Source organism: Venturia canescens, chromosome 3 (assembly GCF_019457755.1).
Source record: "Venturia canescens isolate UGA chromosome 3, ASM1945775v1, whole genome shotgun sequence".
Classification (NCBI taxonomy): Eukaryota; Metazoa; Arthropoda; class Insecta; order Hymenoptera; family Ichneumonidae; genus Venturia; species Venturia canescens.
This window is the reverse complement of record NC_057423.1, coordinates 9,947,983-9,968,289: the sequence shown is the minus strand read 5'-3', so window position 1 is coordinate 9,968,289 and position 20,307 is coordinate 9,947,983. Positions and strand designations below refer to the sequence as shown.

The following is a 20,307-nucleotide window of genomic DNA, read 5'->3' as shown; positions in this document are numbered from 1 at the left end:
TGGTGAGATATCACCGAAATTTTGGATAAAGCATGAAAAAGCTTCTTGACATTCAGTCATTATCAAGTAAATAATAAAAATAAAGACTTTAGTTCATTTTTCAAAACAAAATTCCGAAAAACCTTTTGAAAGCTTGATTTTCTGATATTCCTTTTCTTCTGAAGTACACGATGGATTTATTTTCCTTACCCTGCGACCATGCTCGTCCCACAAATCTTCCTCGTAATAGTACAATCCATCGTTGATGGCCTGTTCCAAATCTTGAGTCATTTTAACCCTAGTTGTCCAATCTCCTGTACGATCGTGTCCCTCGTGTTTTGGGATTCTCGAAGGTATCGCCGCAGGAGCAGCAGCGGAATTCATATTCGTGCTTGTTGTTTGCGTAACGATTAATAATTTGTTGATATCTCTGTCGGAAAGTTCGTAGTCATCGTCATCTTCGGACCTGGCGGATATTCAAAAATTTCATTTTTTAAGTTCAACAATAGGAACCTCGAGTTGTGGCAACAAAAATATTCACAGAGTTTTTTCAGATTATGTTCATCTTCACGGTTCCTCAGTCGGGAAAAGAAGACAAAAGAAATATGTTCATCACGTTTGTTAAGATTTTCTACCAGAATACGGTTTCTTATTATTCAATACCTCATTATTCATCAGTTTACTCGATGCAAATATTGCACAACATTTTTTGTTATTCCCCGAACCTTGAAGAGGTACTGGGTCCGAATATTGACAATTAATTCCAACGACCGTTGATGAAAGTTTCCAACGATATTAAAAACCCGAAAATAGTTCGAAATTTGTTGGCAACTCTTTCTCGGATGTTGATGTTTTCAGGGACCCAAAGAACTATTCTTGTACTTTGACGCTGAAATTACTTTCAACGTGGAGGAAAAATGTCTTGAAATTGACAAAAATAAGGAACTATTGCATCGATCAGTGCAGAAAAACTAAAAACGCCTAATTTGCAACTGATTTGGCACGAATTTCGGAGAAGGAAATGAACATACCATTCGGAGAAAGCATTGTGACGCCCAGTCGGTGGGGGAGTGTCTAATTCCTCGTCAAATTGAAAATCCAGCTCTTCTCTCTCCTCGCCTTTGTGTCCAGATCTGCCTCGTTCTTCGGGTTTGTCTTTCGGAGGCTGCTTGACTCTTCGTTTGACCTGTTGAATGTCGATCGATTGATTAGATGATGAGAAGGAGGGTGTGTCCATGACGAAGCTCCATCGATGAAGAAGAAGCTCAATAATCGTGATTTTGATATTTTGCAATGGGCTTAGAGTTTTTGATTTTTCGTTAAATTGTTTCATTTTTTTTAATTTTCGCGATGTTTTTTCGGTTTTTCACGCACGCACCTCTTTCCATACGTCGTTTGCCGAGGGTTCAATATCACCGTTAACTTGTGCCATCTGAGAGTTGAGTTTGTTCGTAGAATTCGAGGATTCAAAAGATTTTTCAGAATTTCTCGGGCTCAAAGCCGACACTTCTATCTTTCGACGCTCCTCCTTGCACCTTTCTTCTTCTTCCTTTGATCGGTTATTATTCTCTTTGTGATTGAAACTCAATTGATTCGCGTATTTGTTTGACGCCATTACAATCGGCACAAATTCGGGCACATCAGGATTCAAACTCTCGCCCCCCGTCGACGATGATATACTCTCAGACTCGCTGAGCCTCGCGGCACCACTTACTGCTTGCTGAGGAATAACGTACGGTACCGTTTGAAGAATTCGCGGCAATGGAGGTACCGGGATTGTTGTTAACGGACGCGCTGCTGGACAAAATTCAAACTTTCCCGACTGTCCCGCTATCGAGGGATCTGATTGCGGTATTGGTACTCGCATGTGCTCTGATTGGTCGAACATTGGATTAGACGATTCTACCAATATCGGCCACTTCAAAGGGTCGACCTTCGTGCGAACCTAAAAACGATAAGCGTGACACAAAAAACGTTAACTCCTCATTAACAATTTCTCAAATTGAAAAATTAATGAAATATTCATGTACCCAGAAACTTTGGATACTGAATGAAAAATGAATCCGTCTACTGCACTACCAATGACCTTATTTAATTTCATATTCAATTTATCATTTAAAAAAATTTATTTTACAAACGAATGAATTGTGAGGGGGCCTACTTTCAAACTCCACTCATCGAACCCTTTTCAGAGTTCCAGTGGCGTTAGCGAATCCTCCTCTTAATTTATTCTTGCACATATTTTGGCGTTTGTTCGAAAGAAGGATCAAACAATCGTCTCGAATTGAATGTGCTTCAGTTACTCAAAGAAGGAAAGAAGAATGCAAATCTGACCTTGAAGCCATCGACCATTTCCAATTTATCAGATTCCAAAATCGATTCAATGACGAGGCTGACGTCAGTGGTGAGTGCTTGAACTCGGTGAAACGAGGCAATGAGTGTTATTGGCAGGAAGCCCTGATTGTCCATTTTTCGGCGTAGAAAAAAGTCGCGTAGAAGATTTTCCTCGCTGAAGTAGTACTCGCTATACCGAAAAGCAAATTTTACATGAATTCGTTGAAATATGTGTTCATTGAAATCACTGCAGGACGACTCGAGGGAAACTCACATTTGTTTTTTTATGTACTCCTTCAGGGTGATGGTGTCGAGATTAACGAAGTTTTGATTATTGTAATAAAAAGTTCCCATGTAAGGCATCATAAACGACGAGTCAGCTTGTCCGAATTTGGTGATCTTGAAAAAAAGCAAAACGTTTTCGTTTAAATACGCTCAAAACATGGAAAATTTCCATGCTCTCTACAATTTTTTATATCAGTTCTACTTTCTATTGATATAATCATTGCGTTATCAATTTCCTCGGATAATGTCATCATGTTTGCCACGACTTAAAAGTTGCAACGAAGAAAATATATAGCGTTGAAATCCTTACCGGCGCATAATCCGTTGGGTAGTCCGTATATTCGAGATCGTGTCTGTGTCGATAACCACCTCGTGCACCACCGCGACCTCGACCGCCTCTGCCACGAAATCCTCGGCCACCGCGACCTCTCGTGTTGTAGCCTTGTCTCTCGTGATCTCTGTCTCGCCAATTTTCATCGTCTAATTTGAAATCGAACGAATTAATAGGAAATTAATTGAATGTCAAGATCAGACTACATATTAGATTCTTTGAAATATTATCCAAATCGAAAATTTGGTTAAAACTTCCTCAACTAAAATATTTGATTTATCGAGATACTTCGCATAACTTTTTCCAAGCTTCAAGATTGTAACAGTCATTTTTCGGCGATGTAATTACATTTTCAAAATTTGAATGAATCAACAAAAATTATATTTCATTTTTCATTCGACGCTGTTAAAATTATCTGCACGACATAAAAAAATGAAATATTTTCGAGCAATTATAGGTTCCTAGTTGGAACTGCAATAAATCAATCCACATTTAAGTCACTGATAGAAGAAAAAAAGTTTTCGATCGAATTGTACAAATGTTTACTTTCATCATGCTTATCTCAAATTTCGTGATTTTCAGGTGAATTTGAAAAAAAATTCACTGGGCGTTCTGTAATTACAGAAATTTTGTCACCAAACTTTGAAAACTTTCAAAATTCCTGGGTATTTTTTTAATCTACTGTTTTTTTTCATGACTTTTAGGAAAATAGCTCAGTTTGAGAAAATGTATACAATTGGAAAGAAAATCCAAGTTTATTTACATTTTCTCTAGTAAAATGATAATTAGTACAAAAAAGGAATCAATAATTGCTTGAATACTGTACACGTGATGCATTTTTTTATAATAAAGTTGTACAAAGTCGAAATGTGCCTAAGGTTCTTACTTTCTCCATTTTTTTCTCTGGGTCCATGATATTTGGGGGATCGTTCGCGCTTTCCTCTGCTTTTGGCTAAATCGATTTCGAGGGGAACCCACTTTTGTTTATTGACTTTCTTTCTCTTGTCGCTACCGTCGGTGTGTTCGTCGCTATCATCTTGGCAGTGATTTTGCTCCTTATTCTCTTTTCCTTTGACTTCGAGGTTTGTGGGTGTGCTCGTCGTTTCTCTCGAGTTGCACTGTTCGACGACGCCATTTTGTTTGGGTGCTGGTGCCAGTGTTTTTTTGTTCTACAAATAACCACAAGTTCGTTACATTTTATACAAATTTTCGGATAAATAGAAAATTGAGCAGAACATTCATGGCACAATTAGAGGAAGAAATTGATAAAACAGAATGTCTGAACACGATTGAAGGACGTTCCAGATTTACTTTCAACGTCCAAAAATCATCGTGATTCATTTTAATTTAGCAAAAATTCTACACCCACGGTACCGCGTTTATTTGAACACTGCGGGCTCTAGTTTTTGCATATTTTTAACGAGTTTTAAGTCCACCGAACAATTTCAGTTCATTATAATGCAGATTGAATTTAAAAAATGTGCGAGGGGAGCAGAGAGAGAGAGAGAGAGAGAAATTCGTGAAGCGAAAGGAACGTAAAAAGCGAAGTGAACTCACCTCGCCTTGAGCTCCCAAAGACGGCCAATCCCCGATATCCGTAAAGTCACTTGCCTAAAAAATGGAAGCCACCGCTTAGTTTCTCAATCAATCCATATGGTCAGAATGTTTTCGGGAATTTAACCATTTTTTAGGTTACTAAACAGAAAAACTTACTCGTTGATTGAATTTTCTTCTGTCTTTCGGTGCTTTGACAATTGTGGGCTGAAGTCCAGCGGTGGGGCCGTTCTCTGAAACAAAAACAATGCACATTTCTATTAATAAATTAGTATTGTACGGTGGCAATGGAAAAAGTCGGAGATAAAACCGGTTCACTATTGTTCAACAAAATGTTCAAAAAATTTTACTTTTCGTGTGAATTTTCAATCGTAATAATTCTCACAGGTTCATTTTTCATTGTTTCCTTATAATAAAATTCGTCTTTTTCTGAATATTCTAAATCTATTCTTTTGTGTATTTCCAAGTGTTGATCAACTACGCGGTTTCATTATTTCCTTATCATGTTCAACAACGTGATGCCCCTTAACAACTTCGAAAATTGCTAAACAAGAATTTACGTGTCGAGTTATCATCGGTAGTGTACTATTTAACAGAACGCTATTTTTTCTATTCTCCGGGTTTCTAAAATTCGAAAATGTCGATTTTTTCAAGTAATTTTTTCATCCTTCAAATATTTGCTACGAACACGATATTAAATTCATCGATTCTTTGACTTTAGAGATTACTTTTTAATGACTAAAGTAATTGACATTTCAAATAAAATGTGACAGTGGATTTCGACTTTTTAAATAATTTAAGAAAAATAATCGAAAAATCTTCAGTCCAAGAGTCGTTCACTCAGGCCCAAAACAACAACGATCAGATAATAATTTTAAAAAACACTGAATTTCCAAGAACTATTTGCACCGAGAATCTTACTTAAATATTTCATTTAAATAGCATAAGATTTTTCGCTCTTGAATATTCACCGTAATCATCATTTTTCGCATTCGTTAGCATGCTGCTGATTATTCCACAGGTCAGCAGCAATATTCGACGATAAAAAATTTGTCGGTTTTTGGTTATCACTTTTCGTTGTACGAACGATAAAAACTGTTGTAAGTTTAATGAAAAGGTGGGATTTGAAATAAAAAGAAAAGTAACGATCGAGCGAGCCGTCCAATCGACCAAACTCCGCAACCCTCTTTTCTCTATTTTGTCACGCTCCAACGATTTCACGATTGAACGAGAACGATTGAAGCAACAATAATTTATTCCACAAACGATTAGCGTGGGTCGAGAAGGGATCGAAATTTACGACTAAAAATTCCCTATTACGCCACGATATTCCCAAAGTTGAAAAACCTCGTCAAATATCACAAAAATTCTACCATTCCGAAGAGTTTTGTAAACTAGACTAAATACAGTATGCAAGTTAGCAGCTGGTATACGAATTTTCCTCGAGAAATGTCGAGCTACGTATGACGCAGAAAAAAAAAACACACACACGAGCCATTCGATTCTCGTTATTGCTGGTCGCTTATCGCATACCAACTTCTGTAGGAATCAACAGTTGCATTGAAAGTATGTAGCAAATTATGTAGACAAATTTTTAAGTGTTTTCCTCGTAATAAATATTATTATCAAATATTTATTTCAATGTTATTTCTCCAGCAAGTTTTTTCACCGTTTTCCACCTGTCAAATTACGTCAATTCACATTTCAACAATAAAATTTGAACACATCAGAAGACAGGAATTTTTATGATTTTTCAAAATCGATGCAATACCCAAAATAAATAAAAATTCGAGAAGAATTTTTGAACCAAGCCAATTTGGTCGCTTGTGTCTGAACACGTTTCGATAAGAGCAAGATTCGACTTCGAGCCTATAAACTGATAAGCAAATTTTAATTGCCATTTTTCGTATACGTGCCTCCCCCCACCCCAAAACGTGAGCTCGATGATGATTTATTTTCTAGTCCGCTGCTCGATAAGTCCTCGACACGATAGTTGTACAAAAACGAAAAGAGATTTTGTTCCTTAAACGTCGTTTTTGTCATTTTGAATTCGTAATAAAAATAAATCACTAGAAAAATTCACGGAGAGTTCCATTTTTTTGTCTACTCTTCGAGAAAAAAGTATTCCAATGGAAACTCCATTTCAGTTTGCTTATCCTTCATACTTTTATTTTTGTTTGAATTTTTCAAGGTTTTTTTTCAATTTGGAGAAAAAAATGTTTTCGTATTCCTTTTTATTGTTTCACTTTTGTCGAAATTATTTTCTCGATTTTTCCTCTTTAAATACGAGAAATTGTTTTTTATTTTCTTTCTCCCCTCTAAATTGAAAGAAGAAATATTGCCCGTTGGATACGAATTCAGCTGAACGACGTAGTTTTCACGAGTTTTTTTTTCCCCCAATGACTCTTTACACGTTAATCTTGCACGTTTTTAGCAAGGGGGAAAAATGTTGCATGCTGAATAACGATTTTCATCGATAAATGGTCCCATTTCGAACGACGCCAATCTGATTAATTAGCTAAGAGGACGGGAACTAGATCCAGCATCTTGAGGTGAGCGTACACCGAGCAGCCGGACACACCGGCTGCGGGGAGGCGCGAGCATGTGACTCGAGAATTCTCTCGGACGCGCAGTCTCGCTTCTCTCTCTCTCTCTCTCTGCTTCTCCAATTTTACGTAATCGGCTGCTGGTAACAGCGGCAAAAAGCGAGAGTCAGTGCCCCTGAGAGCTCGTTGGATCGAACGACTAATGCGCGTTATACGTAAGTGCGCGCGCGGCGTATGGGCCGCTATTTCGTAAGAGCCGTACCGCCACGTGGATGCTCGGTGAATGAATAGAAAAGTTGGAAAACATTGTTACAGAAAAGGAATTTCGTTAGAATTATCGGTAGCTGAACGAGCGTTTTATCATTTGGCAAAATTCGTTCCTTATTTTTCATCAATAATTCACGATTCGGTGTTATCGTAGTTGCCACAAGTGTGTATGAATTATGGCCTAATGGAAACGACAAAAATATATTGCCGAAGAATCGATGCTTCAGCAAAATTACATTGGGTTTCGTTGAAAAAACTTGTATGAGAAGAAAAAATGCTTCTTCATCGTCGAAGAAAATCCTATTCGACTGGAAGAAAATTCGGGGGAATCAGCTGTTCTTAGGCCCGAAAAACTCAACAATTTACCATTCAAGAAACCGTCGCGAGTCCCCTTCGTACGATGTTGAAGTTTGCAACGTTCGAGTCGAACGAAATGATCTTAAAAAACTCCAACAATTTGAGTAATTTTAGAATTTTTTTCCGAATCTGGAATTCGTAGTTATTCAATGAATGATTTCGCGAAGTAAAAATTGGTGAATAACAAATGTTTTTTTCACTAAATACGTTGGACTCCAACGTTGCAATTTCAGCGTCGTCGTCACTTCGTTCTGTCCGACTCAATGGGAAAAAAATATTCCTCAGTGATTTCTGAAAATCTTTTTAGATTATTTTTTCGTCTTTTGATTTTTCATCTTATGAGAGATGGCAAAGAAACGTGAAAATGGGTTAGAATATTCCAGCAAACTGAACATTTGCTTATCGAGAAAACAGGCGAATCGTTCGTGCCAGTGGCGTTTCAGGCACTCTTACGAGCGAGGACGTTGAACAGGTGTAAATAATTTTATGAAAACACACACACCGAAGAACATCAGCGATAAAGTAGGAATAATTGTTTCTCAAATAAAAAGTGTCGCGAAATAAACGTTTTCGTAGGCATTTTAAGTGGTGCTTTCTTCAAGTTATTTCTTTGAAAGTCTTTGTATTTTCTAGATGTACGTCAAAATTGAAGGCCTTGAGAGAGTTAAATGAATTTGAATGGGGGAATAAAAGCAGGCGACGTTCGATTCGTATTTTCTTTGCTCCTATGATTGGATGCACTCTGTCTCGATTCGGTTGATCGTTCGTCAGGAAAGAATTAGTCGCGCTCCCGTCGAAGGCCACGCGAACAAGGAATAAAACAATGCGATAAATAAAAGTGTTGAAGAAAACGGTAAAAGCCCTAACTCGCAATTAAAGTTCGCTTCGGTCAACGTTATCGGTGAACGTGACATTTCGCATTAGCCAAAGCATATACCGCTGCTCAACACGAAGCGCATTTTCGTCATTCTTCGCGTCGACGACGACTCGCGCACTGTTTTTACTCCCTTTCGGATGAATTTTATCCAATGAGAAATGCAAAATCGAGAAGCCAAAATAAAGTTGCGAAATTTGAATTCTTCGAATGAGAATAATGCAACGATTAGAATTCGAGATTCGGTCGTTTTCTTATCAACGAAATTCCCCCCCTTTGAGCTCTTCGCGACCTTTTCGGGTTCAGCCTGCAATTGCGATTCAGGTCAACACGGAGTTTGGACACGGAATGGCACTCGTTGGCTTCAAAAAAATCACGAAAATCAACTTATTTTATCTTTTAGAATTCCAAGGTCACGAGGCTTCGTTTTCCCACGAAAATCCTTTCAGCTTCGTCTAGCCATTTCGCAAATAATCTATACGAATAGCTCGATGAGTTTATCGACGCTGAAGAATTTAACGAACGTCGTAAAAAAGCAGTCGCTTGTTGTAAACCTTCTTTCGAAAATGCAACTCATTTTTCGTGTTTGTGTGCGCGCGTGTGGTGAGAATGGGAAAGAAAAATGAGCATAAAATTTCAATTTTCCAAAGAAAAGTGGAGCTCTCAATAAAAATTCTGATTTTATTGCTTAACGACTTACTCCGACAGTAACCGTCTTCGTTCTCATCGATTTTCATCTTGATTTTAATCTCTCGAGTTGCATCATCGGTTACAGAACGAGACAGGGTGACACTCTCGGAATACGCCAGATTCACCGACTCGTTTTTTATTCCTCAATGAGCCGATCGCGCCCTTTCCGCTTTCTTTATTTATTTACAATCCTTACGGAGCGTTGGCTGTCGAGGAAAACTCGAGTCGAGTCTGTTCTTTTGACCTTTGAATTTGGAAAACGTGTTAATTCCCTCGTCCAAACGGATGTGGTGGAAGATTCACGTTTTTTTTCGAACCCTTCGAACGTTGCGTCACTCTCCGGTTACGAGAAATAATCTCGAGCCCCGTAGTTTAATATTTGTTTATTCCTGACCGATTGAAATCAACGATAAATCGTTTTATCATAAGAGCTCTCGATCTCCAAATGTAAAATCGATGCGAAAGGAAAAATCGAACGCGATTTTGCCTCGCTTTCTAGACAAGGACTGAGATCGGACGAAAGCCCACGACGAACTGAGCCAAAAACGCAACTCGCGTGCAACCCAAACCGCCTGTTGAAAAAAGAAGAGAGAAAAAAGGGAGAGAGAGACGAGAAAATCTAGAAGACTCGTGTCTCATCTCGATCGCACGCGGCATGTGTGGCGACTCTGTTCCTTTGAAAATATACGTTTTGCTTACTACACGCGCACGCGAGTGTTGTAACGAGAACTTGGGCAAGTTTGCATCTCTCTTTCCTTCTCTCGCGTGAGAAACGAGTGCAGCTGCTCTTGAACGACCTCGCTCTCGCGATTGCAAACGAAACACCTTTTTCCCGAATATTTTTCACTTCGTATTCTTGCTTCGAACGCATTTCTCTTTCGCACACATTTCTCCGCAGCATTTCCCAGTTATGAGACGGGATCGAAAGCTTTTTCCTCAGTTTTCCTCAACAAAACGAAAATACACAAGGGACAAATTTCAATTCGAAATCTAACGACCGTGTGTCTGAGGAATTAATTGAAATTCGTGTAACTAAAGTTGATGGACGAATATTCGTTATCCACAAGATTACGCGATGATATTTTTTGCAGGCAAAAATGAATATGCACTGGATAGATTTGCAAAATTTTCATCCTAGTTACCATCCAGTTTAGCACCAAATTATTTAAGGAGTTTCGTTACAGCCGATACAATCTTGCCATGTTAAACCGTGCTAAAAACATAAAAAATTTCAAAAAGTTCAGAATTTTATAAAATTTGGTCAACATATTCTTTAGTGCCAAATTTGACAATACAAATTTTTTAAGATTTTTCTTCTAGTCGATCACTAAAGTTCACGTCTATAAGCATAGCGTTTCCATATATATAGGTATACATTCCGGGCATAAGAAATCTGCTTTAATGCGTAATTACTCGATAACTAGGTAGAAGAAAATTTTGAAAAAATTTGTGTTTTCGCACTTGATGTTGAAGAACATTATTACCAAGTTTGATCAATTTCTTAATATTTAGACTTCTGTACCGAAACTCCTTAATGTCGACTTGTCTTTGACACTTGTCACTCCGGCACATGAAAGTCGAAAAGTTAGTGATTTTTTTCATTAGTTATATTGAAGATTTCGCAAATAAAATCGATCTTTGTATTTCGTGGATATTCAAGAATACATACGTATTTTAGTATTTCAACCTTACCGTCGAAAATGGGCTGAAATATTTAGAAATATCTGACGAGAAATCATTCAGATTACACGACAATTGGTAACGTTTGGCAACGCTGCATTCAATATATGTTGACATGTGACGTCGGTTCGACCTTTTGGTGTCATATTTACTCGTTCGTTTGCTTCGCCACGTTTTTTTTGACAGTTTTTGCAAACCGACCATTTTTATTCCGGTTAACTTTTTTTACGACGCTGAAGTTTCCAACGTTGGAGTCCAACGAAATGAACGAAAAAAACGTTTGAAATTCACCAATTTTTTATTTCACGAATCGTTGGTGCAGCTTGAAAAACAACGAATCGCAAATTTGGCAGGGAACAAAATAGGAGAATTACTGGAATTATTGGAGAGTTTTTTTCGTTCATTTCGTTGGACTCCAACGTTGCAAACTTCAGCGTTATTTTTTTTATCGTTAATTTTTTCATTTTCCTCCGCTGCGGTACTACTTTGGACAGTAAATTCACTTCATAACCTATAAAATTTGTAAACGAAACTGACAGCGTGACATCAACAGCAGCGGCAGCTGTTGCACGACGCCAGTCAAAGTAAACTCTTCAAACGTTTTTTTTATAATAAAATTGTATAAAAATGTTGCTTCTCTACCGACTGTATTTCTAAAATGATAAAATCATTATTTTAAAGTAAGTTTTGTCTTTTGAAATTTTCGTAAAATATAGTTGATGCAAAGATCACGTAGGATGAGGTTGAAGCTTGCAACGTTGGAGTCCAACGAAATTATGTAAAAAAACTCTCCAACATTTCCAGTTATTTCCAATTTTCGTCCCTACCGAATTCGCAATTGGTAGTTTTTCAACCTACACCAATAATCACGTGAAATAAAAAATAGGTGAATCGCAAATGTTTTTTTCGTTAAATTCGTTGGACTCCAACGTTGCAAACTTCAGTGTCGTCTTAGGCGTCACGCCTCAACTCTCCATTTGCAAAACAGAGTAAAAATCATGCAATTTCATAATTCTCAACGGGTTTCGATGATTTTTATCAAAATTTATTGCCATCGAAACTCGTCTATTGCTCCCGACGAAAAATATTTTCGATGCTTTCTCGTCATTGCGAAGAAAGCAAAAGAATAATGGAATTTTATGTTCCGAGGTATCTCAGTAATTTTCATGGTAATTCAACAAAATGATCAATCAAGTGACTTCTACAAATTCAATGGTGAACGAGTTGGGAGGGTAGGTTTTTTTCCCCGGTGAGCAGGATCGATAAAACGGTTTCTTAGTCATTGTGTTGCTCGGCGACCAGCTGCTGATTTTCCATTCCTTGCTTGGTGCGCACACGTGTGCTTAAACGACGAAGGATTGAAAGATTCGGTGCCCCCCCCCCCCCCCCCCCCCCGAGATAAGATCCGCATAATAATTTCGAACAATTTTTATTCTCGGTTTCGAAGAGGAAAAATTGAAGAATCAATTTGCCGAGAATGGAAGAAAAAAAGTGGTCGATTCTTTCAGTTCTTCGTTTATTCACCGGCTTATTCGATCGTCGTAACGCCAGGCAATTTTCAGATGTGCAAACACGATTTTTTTCCTCCAGCAATCAACGTCGTTCCCAGCAAATAGGAGAGCTCGATGAAGAAGCAGGAAAAAGCTTGTCTCTAGACCAATAAACTGCAAACGTATTTTCATCGAACAAAAGGTGTTGTCGCGCCTCGCCTCGATCGAAATAGAAAACTATCGAGTCAGAATGCTTGCGAGGAGCAGAGTCTTGGGCATCAGGAGAATTCCAAGTTGTAAAAAGAGGGGAAAAAATACGGACAGCGACAGGTGAGCATCGGTCGAAGCTCGTTAAGGAAGATCGTGCGTTACTTGCGATTCAAAAAAGCAACTGAACTTTTTTGCTCTTTTCGTGATCAAAGAAACGATTAAAATTTGTTCTCACAATTATTAAAATTTTGTGTAACTTATTTATTGAGATTGATTCATTTTTAATATAATTATAGTGGCTAAAATACTTTGGTAGTCAAATCGTCAAGGAGAATGTTACAACAGATGACGCTGAAGTTTGCAACGTTGGAATCCAACGGAATGATGTAAAAAAAGCCTCCAACAATTCCAGTAATTCTCCAATTTCGTTTCCTGCTGAATCTGCAGTTTGAAGTTTTTCATCCTGCACCGATACTTCGTGAAATAAAAAATTGGTGAATTGCAAATATTTTTTTCGTTCGTTTCGTTGGACTCGAATGTTGCAAACTTCAGCGTTGTTGACAACAGCCATTTTCTATTTATATGCGTATGCATATCTATACGACAGGGCTGTCAATGTACGAGACTCTACCGAGTCTCTTGATTTTAAACCAGCTGGCTCATTGTTTTTTATATTTCTAGCATATTCCAAATGTTCACTCTCAAAGTTGGAATTTTCGATTTCCATTAGATTCGTACGATCTTGCTTAACGAACGCTTGGAGATGAATTTTCAAACTGTCGAAATCTCACCAAGTTGATTATTCGTTTGGAAAGGCTAAAAATCATTCGGAAAAATAAATCGATGACAGCGAATGAAATTTCTATTGAAAAAGGGAGAATTCTCAGTGTTTCTTCTCGTAAATATTGAGAGAAGTGGAATGAAAAAAATTAATTAAATTTTTGAGGCACGACGCCGCGTCAGTGCGTCAGGGAAGACTCTCGCGGCGTTGGAAAATCGCCAAGGCGTTTTCCTGACTCATTCTCACGGTGGGCGATGCGAAAAGATCGCGTAGAGGATCATTACTTTTTCAGTTCTATCAGTTTTTCGTACTCTCAGCTTGAGATATCGAAAGTGTGAAAAAAAACGTGGTTTTTATTTGATTTAATCACGAAATTAGAGTTGCCAGATAAATTTGCAGTGATTTTGAAGTTTTTGTTCAAGAAAATCCCATCGAAGCAAGCTGCTTGAGGTAGATGGGTGAATATTCCTTATCCAAGATTACGCGATGATATTTTTGGTAGGCAAAAATGAATACGTACTGGATAGATTTGCAAAATTTCGACGCTAGTTACCGGTAGTTTAACAGCAAATTAATTATTGAACATCGATTTTTCTCTGACACTTGTCACTCCGACATATGAAAGCCGTACTACACACATGAAAAGTTGTTGAATTTTTTCATTAGTTATATCCAAAATTTGGCAAAAAAAATCGATCCTTGTATTTCGTGGATACCAAGGACACATGAGTATTTTAGTTTTTGAACCTTACCGTTGAAAATCGGCTGAAATATGAAAAAATATGCGATGAGAAATCATTCGGATAATACGACAAATGGATCAGTAACGTTTGACAACGCTGCATTCAATATACGTTCGCATGTGACGTCAGTTCGACCTTTTGATCATATTTTGTCGTTTGTTAGCTTCGCCACGTTTTTTTGTAAATTTTTACAAAACGACGATTTTTATCCCGGTTAACTTTTTCATCGTTCATTTTTTCATTTTCCTCCACTGCAATGCTACTTTGGACAGTGAACTCACTTCATAACCTATAAAATTTGTAAACGGAACTGACAGCGTGACATCAACGGCAGCGGCAGCTGCTGCACGGCGCTAGTCAAAATGAACTCTTCGAACGTCTTTTTAATATTTCTAAAATAATAAAATTATTGTTTTCAAGCAAGTTTCGTCTTTTGAAATTTTCGAAAAATATAGTTGCTGTAAAAATCACGTAGCCGTCACCCATCCTTAAAACACGCAAAATCGAAAAATCGACCGCGATCTTTTTTCCTGGTACGAGCGTTTTTTTAGGTTAGAAATGAACAGGAAAATGGAAATTTTGAGGGGGGATTGATGGCCGAATGAAAATTCAATGATATTGCGATAATTTCTGCTGTCGAGCCTGCTGTTGCGGGGTCACATGATGAAAAATGGAAGGGAATAAAAAATAGTGTCAAGATATCGAACTGGTTCGAGCGCCCAAGATCTGAACGGGTTTCTAGTCGGTATTTACGTAACAAACACGTCAACGAGCATATGCTGCGATACGTCAAATGGTTTTGGATTATCGTCGTGGCTCGTGTGACGAGCCTCGTAAAATAAAATTTGGATAAAAAATTGAGTCGAGAAATTTCGGATGAATTTTTTTCAGAGCGATAGAAATAAAGGGTTTTTGTACGTGCGAAGGGCGACGCGTCTCTAAAGGTCACCGCGTCCCTTGAATTCGATTGAAAATTTCACAAACATCGACGGACCTGGCTCGTCGAAAAATTTCGTTTTTTTATTAGACGAGAAAAATTTGTTTTTCCGCCAGTTTCGGAAATTCCGACATAAAAACGACGAATAAAGTGGCAGTTCGAGAAAAACATTTGATTCGACTTGTTTAATAAATAAAAAATAAGAGAGCCTGAAAAATCGAGGCTTCTGCGATTTGTTGGGACGCTCGAAAACCACGCGACCACGTGTTCGTATTTCTAGCCTCAAATTCTCGGTGCCTCCAGTCCCCCGCTCGGCCGTTTCCGGTGCACTAAAGAAACATATTTGTTGGCTCGTTCCTTCGACCGTACGAGTATCGATGGAAATGTTACGCGAAAAGAGCGACGAAATGTCGTCTCGCTATTGGTCGTTGGATAAATAACGTGACGTTTTCAAACGCAGCAGTACGAGATGAAAACGAGACAGTTCGTTTTCTTCCTCTTATTTATTCTTCCTTGCAGCCACTTTCCGTGTCAGGTTTCACAGGGAAAGGAAAAAAACATCGAACGTCTGTTATTTGTTCCAAAACGTACTCGTTTCGCCGTGCTCTCTGCGTAAATTCGTCCTCGAATCAAGCCGAGCGCGAGTGCGATTTTATTTGAGGTTATGTACACGAGTATATTTCGGTATATTCGTGCGCCTACGTGTTTTAAAGTACAGAACATTGTGGCTAACGAGCGTTCACGTTCTCCTATCAGCTAGCAACAGCCCCCGAGTGAGGGCAAAGACGAAGCGTCGTCTCGAGTCGTAGACGAGAACTAAAGAAAAGAAAAGGGGGAAAAAGCTTGACAATGTATATGTCGAGCCGGTGCGCCTCGTGAGCGCTATCTCGTTTCGTCGCGATCTCTTCTGAAACACCGACACAACTCCCGCGATGTCGACTCACGAATTATACTTGTACATACAATTTAATCCACATTCCAAACTATTCCCCAAGATTCCTCTTTTTTTTTTATCAAATCATAAATCACCAGCGAAACTTGCTGTTCTTGCATTGAAATACGAATGCGGCTCGGATTTTCGATAAATTTTCGTTACGAACGGCAATGCGTGGATGCGAAGTTCGATTTTTCAAATGATTCAGTGTATTCCAGAGTTTTCGTTTTATCTACGCTATGAATTTCATTTTTCCACGTGGTCCCAAGTGCATTTTCTTTCACAGGCCCATGGGGCCCCCTCACACTCGTTTACGGCCCTGAACATACCGAAAATTTGCCCATCCACGTACGTTATCGTACTCGTCGCCATTCTGCTTTTCTCTCTCTCTTTATTTCATACTCTTTACCGGATCTGCAGATACACTCGCGTGCTTCAATCACCATCTTCTCAGCCCCGGTTCCAACAAGACCCTACCACGAATATACACGAATCACACGTACTTTTGCTTCAGATTTGATAAGAGTGATGTTGCGTCATTCGCACAAAGTACAAATCTATATGCACAGAGGGTAAGAGTAACCGGAATCTCGATTTCTTTTTCACGAAATTTGCAACTCATCGTTTGTTCTCGTATTATCACAAATGTACAGACAATTTTTTTATTGCGAACGATTTTCTCTCATGTTTATTTTTTTTAAATTATTTTCCTTCAATTCTACTTCATCAACTAGTTCGAGTAACATTCGGATAATTAAGACTCGTTTATTTTACAAGCTGCTATTCGCACAATTTCCAGAAATTTGTTCAATTCATTGAAATATATCGTTAGATACGAAAAAATTCTCATGTTTCGTGTGATCTGTGCCACTGGTCTAAAGTAGAGAAAATTTTCAAGACATAATACTTTTATCGTTTAGAAATGAAAGAAATATAAATTCCGGTTGTCTGAAAATTGTCGGGATTGTCAGTTACATTTCTATTCGTTCCAGCATTATGATTTTCTTTTCTTACTCGATTTTGTATATTTATGCTCGTCAATAGTAAGTTTGAAAGAATTTATTTTGCAGTAAAGCTTCTGGTCCGTAAGAATGAAATTGAAAACTCACCAATTTTTCCCTGTTGTTGTTGCGGCTGTAGAACCCTCTTTTCTCGTTCGCTCTGCACGACTTTCTCAACCTTGGAAAGTAGAGGATTCGTAGGAGCAACGCTAGGGCCTTGAGGCACTTTTTGAGGAACTGTGACTTGAGGATTAACGGCAGGAGTTTGAGGAGTCGGAGCGAGGGGATTGGGAGGTTTACTCTGGAGCTGTGGAGGTTGTGGCGGCGTGGGTTGTGGAATTTGTTTTTGCTGAGCAGAAGCCAGAGGGGGTCTCTTCTTCATCCAGGGGTTGATGGCAGGAAGAGGAGCTTCGACATATTTGACCGCATTCTGATCAGACTCTGCTTCAACAGGAGTTTCTTCTTTTTCAGCCGTAGCTTCTTTACTGGCTGGAGGGTGCTCGGAGGAATATCTTTCAGCCCTCTCCTTGTGCGGCAATCTTTCTCGACTGCCGTTGGCGCTGTGTCCTCGCGGAGGTTGTGCATGTCTTTCGTGATGTCGGCTGTGGCGGTCTGGTCTGTGAGGATGGTGATCAACTCTGTGATGGAGTTTTTCTTTGCGGCGTGCTGACTTTGGGGCAACGGTCTGGAACTCGCCGTCGCTGCCAAGGTCGCCATTGTGATGCTCCGTACCAGGGTTTTCTTCATCAACAACGTTTTTGGAGGATGCGTCTTTGGGCCTGAGTAAATTTTCGTTAGGAGCATTCTGTCCAGTTCTGGCTGAGAAATCCCCGTGCGGGTGATGAGGACGTCTCTCGTTTTTGGATTGTGAATAAGCATTATTAAATCTTCTTCCACTTTTCTGATAAGATTTGCCACGTGGAACAGAATTTTGATTTTGAGAAGCGATTCTCTCCTTAGCGCTCGAAGATGCCCTCGCAGGTCCTTCCTGACCGATGTTCTCTTTGTTATTGTCCTTCGCTTCGGAAGCCCTCGGCAAAACTGTCGTTTCAGCAGCTCTCGATGGGTTCAAAACGCTCGCGTAAGACACGCCGGGTCCCTCGTCTCTCTCGTTACCGCCCTGAGCGCTGCTCGCTACTTTCGTCGCCGCCATCTTGGATTCGTATCAAAGAGGACAAAAACACGAGGTGTCTTCCCCCTCCCTCGAGGAAACTTGTCCTTTTGCTCTCTCACTCTCTCCTTCTCGAAGTCGCTCGTACCGCGCGCGCCACGAGATAATCGTGGGATTATCGAATTTCGTGTACGTGCCTTCTCCGCGACAAGGGCGATTCGCCAACGTTAAGAATAAACCCGAATTTCTTTTTATTTATCAATTGGGAATATTGTTTAAGGATTTCGGGAGCAGCCTCGTACGTTTCAAAGACGCGGCTTCCCGTATTCTTTCCTCTATCATGAACTTCGATACCAATTTATCCTTCTATTTTCCCTCCGCTCTCGAGTTATTCAACTCGATTTTTAACGTGGAGAGAAAAAATAATGTAATAAATGATAAAAATAAAATAAGTAAGAAGGGATATTGAGTCTCGTAACCCGTAGCGTATTTAAGCGGCCACGAGGCTCTGAGACCCGCCGGGACTCAGTGAGACGAACCGTCCATGCTGCCTTTAGGCCGCCGAACGCATGGCCCCACCGGGATCATTTATCGTTAACTCGCGCGACACTACACACGAGCCAACTCTTCGATTGTTAATCCACTCGCCCGCACTGTCTCCCGCACGTTTCCCCACAATATTTATTTACGTAATCATGAAAATCACCGTTTTATTAAACCCTTTATTCTTTGTCCCGTGAGAAGAAAAATTACAAAAAACTGCTCTCCGCGCAACGAGGCACGGTCTCCGCAGCACGAGCGACACTAGCGCTGCCGCTACTCAGACGGCGCTCCGGCTAACTAGCCGTGGCCCAACTCTTCTCACACGTACGAGACACGCACACGTTTGCTAGACCGCGTGCGCCGATATTAAATAAATTCTTTTTCCCCCAATAAACTATTCAATCCTATAACTCTGATCAATTATCGAATATTATTTCATAATCACGAGTAAATCCAATAGTATCTTTAAACACTTTCAATCACTTATACAAATGTGTTAAATAAAAGCGGTATGGTTATTGCACGAGGCACACACGAGGTTGTACGATTCTTCTCCGCGCGAAACCACGCTGACTCGGCGATTTTAATCAACACTGTTTTATTTCCATATCCAACACGGATTATCAATAAAAATCAACAATTTTTTACGAATCAACAACTCCAACACTTTTCTCGTACTTTTACGGGATTACCGTAACGCGTGTACGAGATCGGTTCTTTCCACGAGGCCCACACTCGCGCACCCCGACACGCGTGTGCCTTTTTTCTCGTGCACCAATTGCGCACCCTCCTTTCTCTTCCCCCGCCTCGCTCTTTAGAATCGAAAAATTCTAGCAGACAGCAGCACCGTGATATTCTCGCCGACAACTATTTTTTTGCGATGTATTTTTTTTTTAATTTTTTATTTTTCTTCTTATTTTACCAAATACAACAATGTCACTCATCACCATTCAACATTTCGTTCATTATCGCGTACCGCCTTCTCTCTCAACCCTCAATTATGTAAATACCCTCTGCATCTCAGTCTTTTTGATTTTTTTTTAACGCCGAAAATGTTACGATCAGCCAACACATGTGGCCCCAACGCCGTACAATGTTCTCCGCGGCCTCTCTCTGTATATGCGATCTTTGCCGAAAGATAACGAGGTGCCAAGCCGGAGAGGAGAAATTCTGCTTCGACCACGGCTTCGACACTTTTCGTTCAACTACTTGCCGGTGAGACACGCAACGTTTTTCTGGCGCTACTAGCACTTCCGGTTATTCAAAATGTAAGCTTCGGTAAAATTAGCTTGCAATGAAGGTTTACCAATAAATTTCGATTCTCTTGAAAATGTCACACTTTTGATACATCGATGAAAAGGAATATTTATCGTTTCGATTCAATCCATAATTCGTTTCCCAGTGACTTTAGCAAATTCATTGCAGCGATAGGAAAAATACTTTTAGCCATAGTTGTAGAAGTCTCCGGGAACGTGATGAAAAAAATCAAGTTCGCTGCAATATTACAACGAATCACAATATTTGACGACGGATTGTTGCAACTGAAAAAAAATGTCGAATAAAATCTTATTTTTCGAATTCAATTGAAATAAAAATGAATTTCATCATACATTTTTCAACGTTGACAAAAACAGCTCATGATGAAGTAAAAAAAACGGAT

The 20,307-nt window shown here is 39.3% G+C and overlaps 1 protein-coding gene across 2 annotated transcripts in view; it reads right to left on the bottom strand.

Moving 5' to 3' along the window:
- The window catches only part of LOC122408420 (La related protein), a 28,817-nt gene extending 9,041 nt beyond the window's left edge, over positions 1-19,776 (bottom strand). The window contains exons 1-10 of one of the 2 annotated variants that reach the window (XM_043415194.1): positions 17,102-19,776; positions 4,643-4,716; positions 4,487-4,540; positions 3,816-4,098; positions 2,909-3,078; positions 2,588-2,712; positions 2,314-2,503; positions 1,358-1,924; positions 1,011-1,165; positions 190-445 (exon numbers count right to left, since the gene is read on the bottom strand). In XM_043415194.1, coding sequence (XP_043271129.1) covers positions 190-445; positions 1,011-1,165; positions 1,358-1,924; positions 2,314-2,503; positions 2,588-2,712; positions 2,909-3,078; positions 3,816-4,098; positions 4,487-4,540; positions 4,643-4,716; positions 17,102-18,146 — 2,919 coding nt within the window. In that variant the 5' untranslated portion in view covers positions 18,147-19,776. Of the gene's footprint in view, positions 1-189; positions 446-1,010; positions 1,166-1,357; positions 1,925-2,313; positions 2,504-2,587; positions 2,713-2,908; positions 3,079-3,815; positions 4,099-4,486; positions 4,541-4,642; positions 4,717-5,454; positions 5,913-17,101 lie in introns of those variants that run through there. The other variant, XM_043415195.1, reaches the window with a different exon arrangement.
- Between the last annotated feature and the right edge of the window lie 531 nt (positions 19,777-20,307).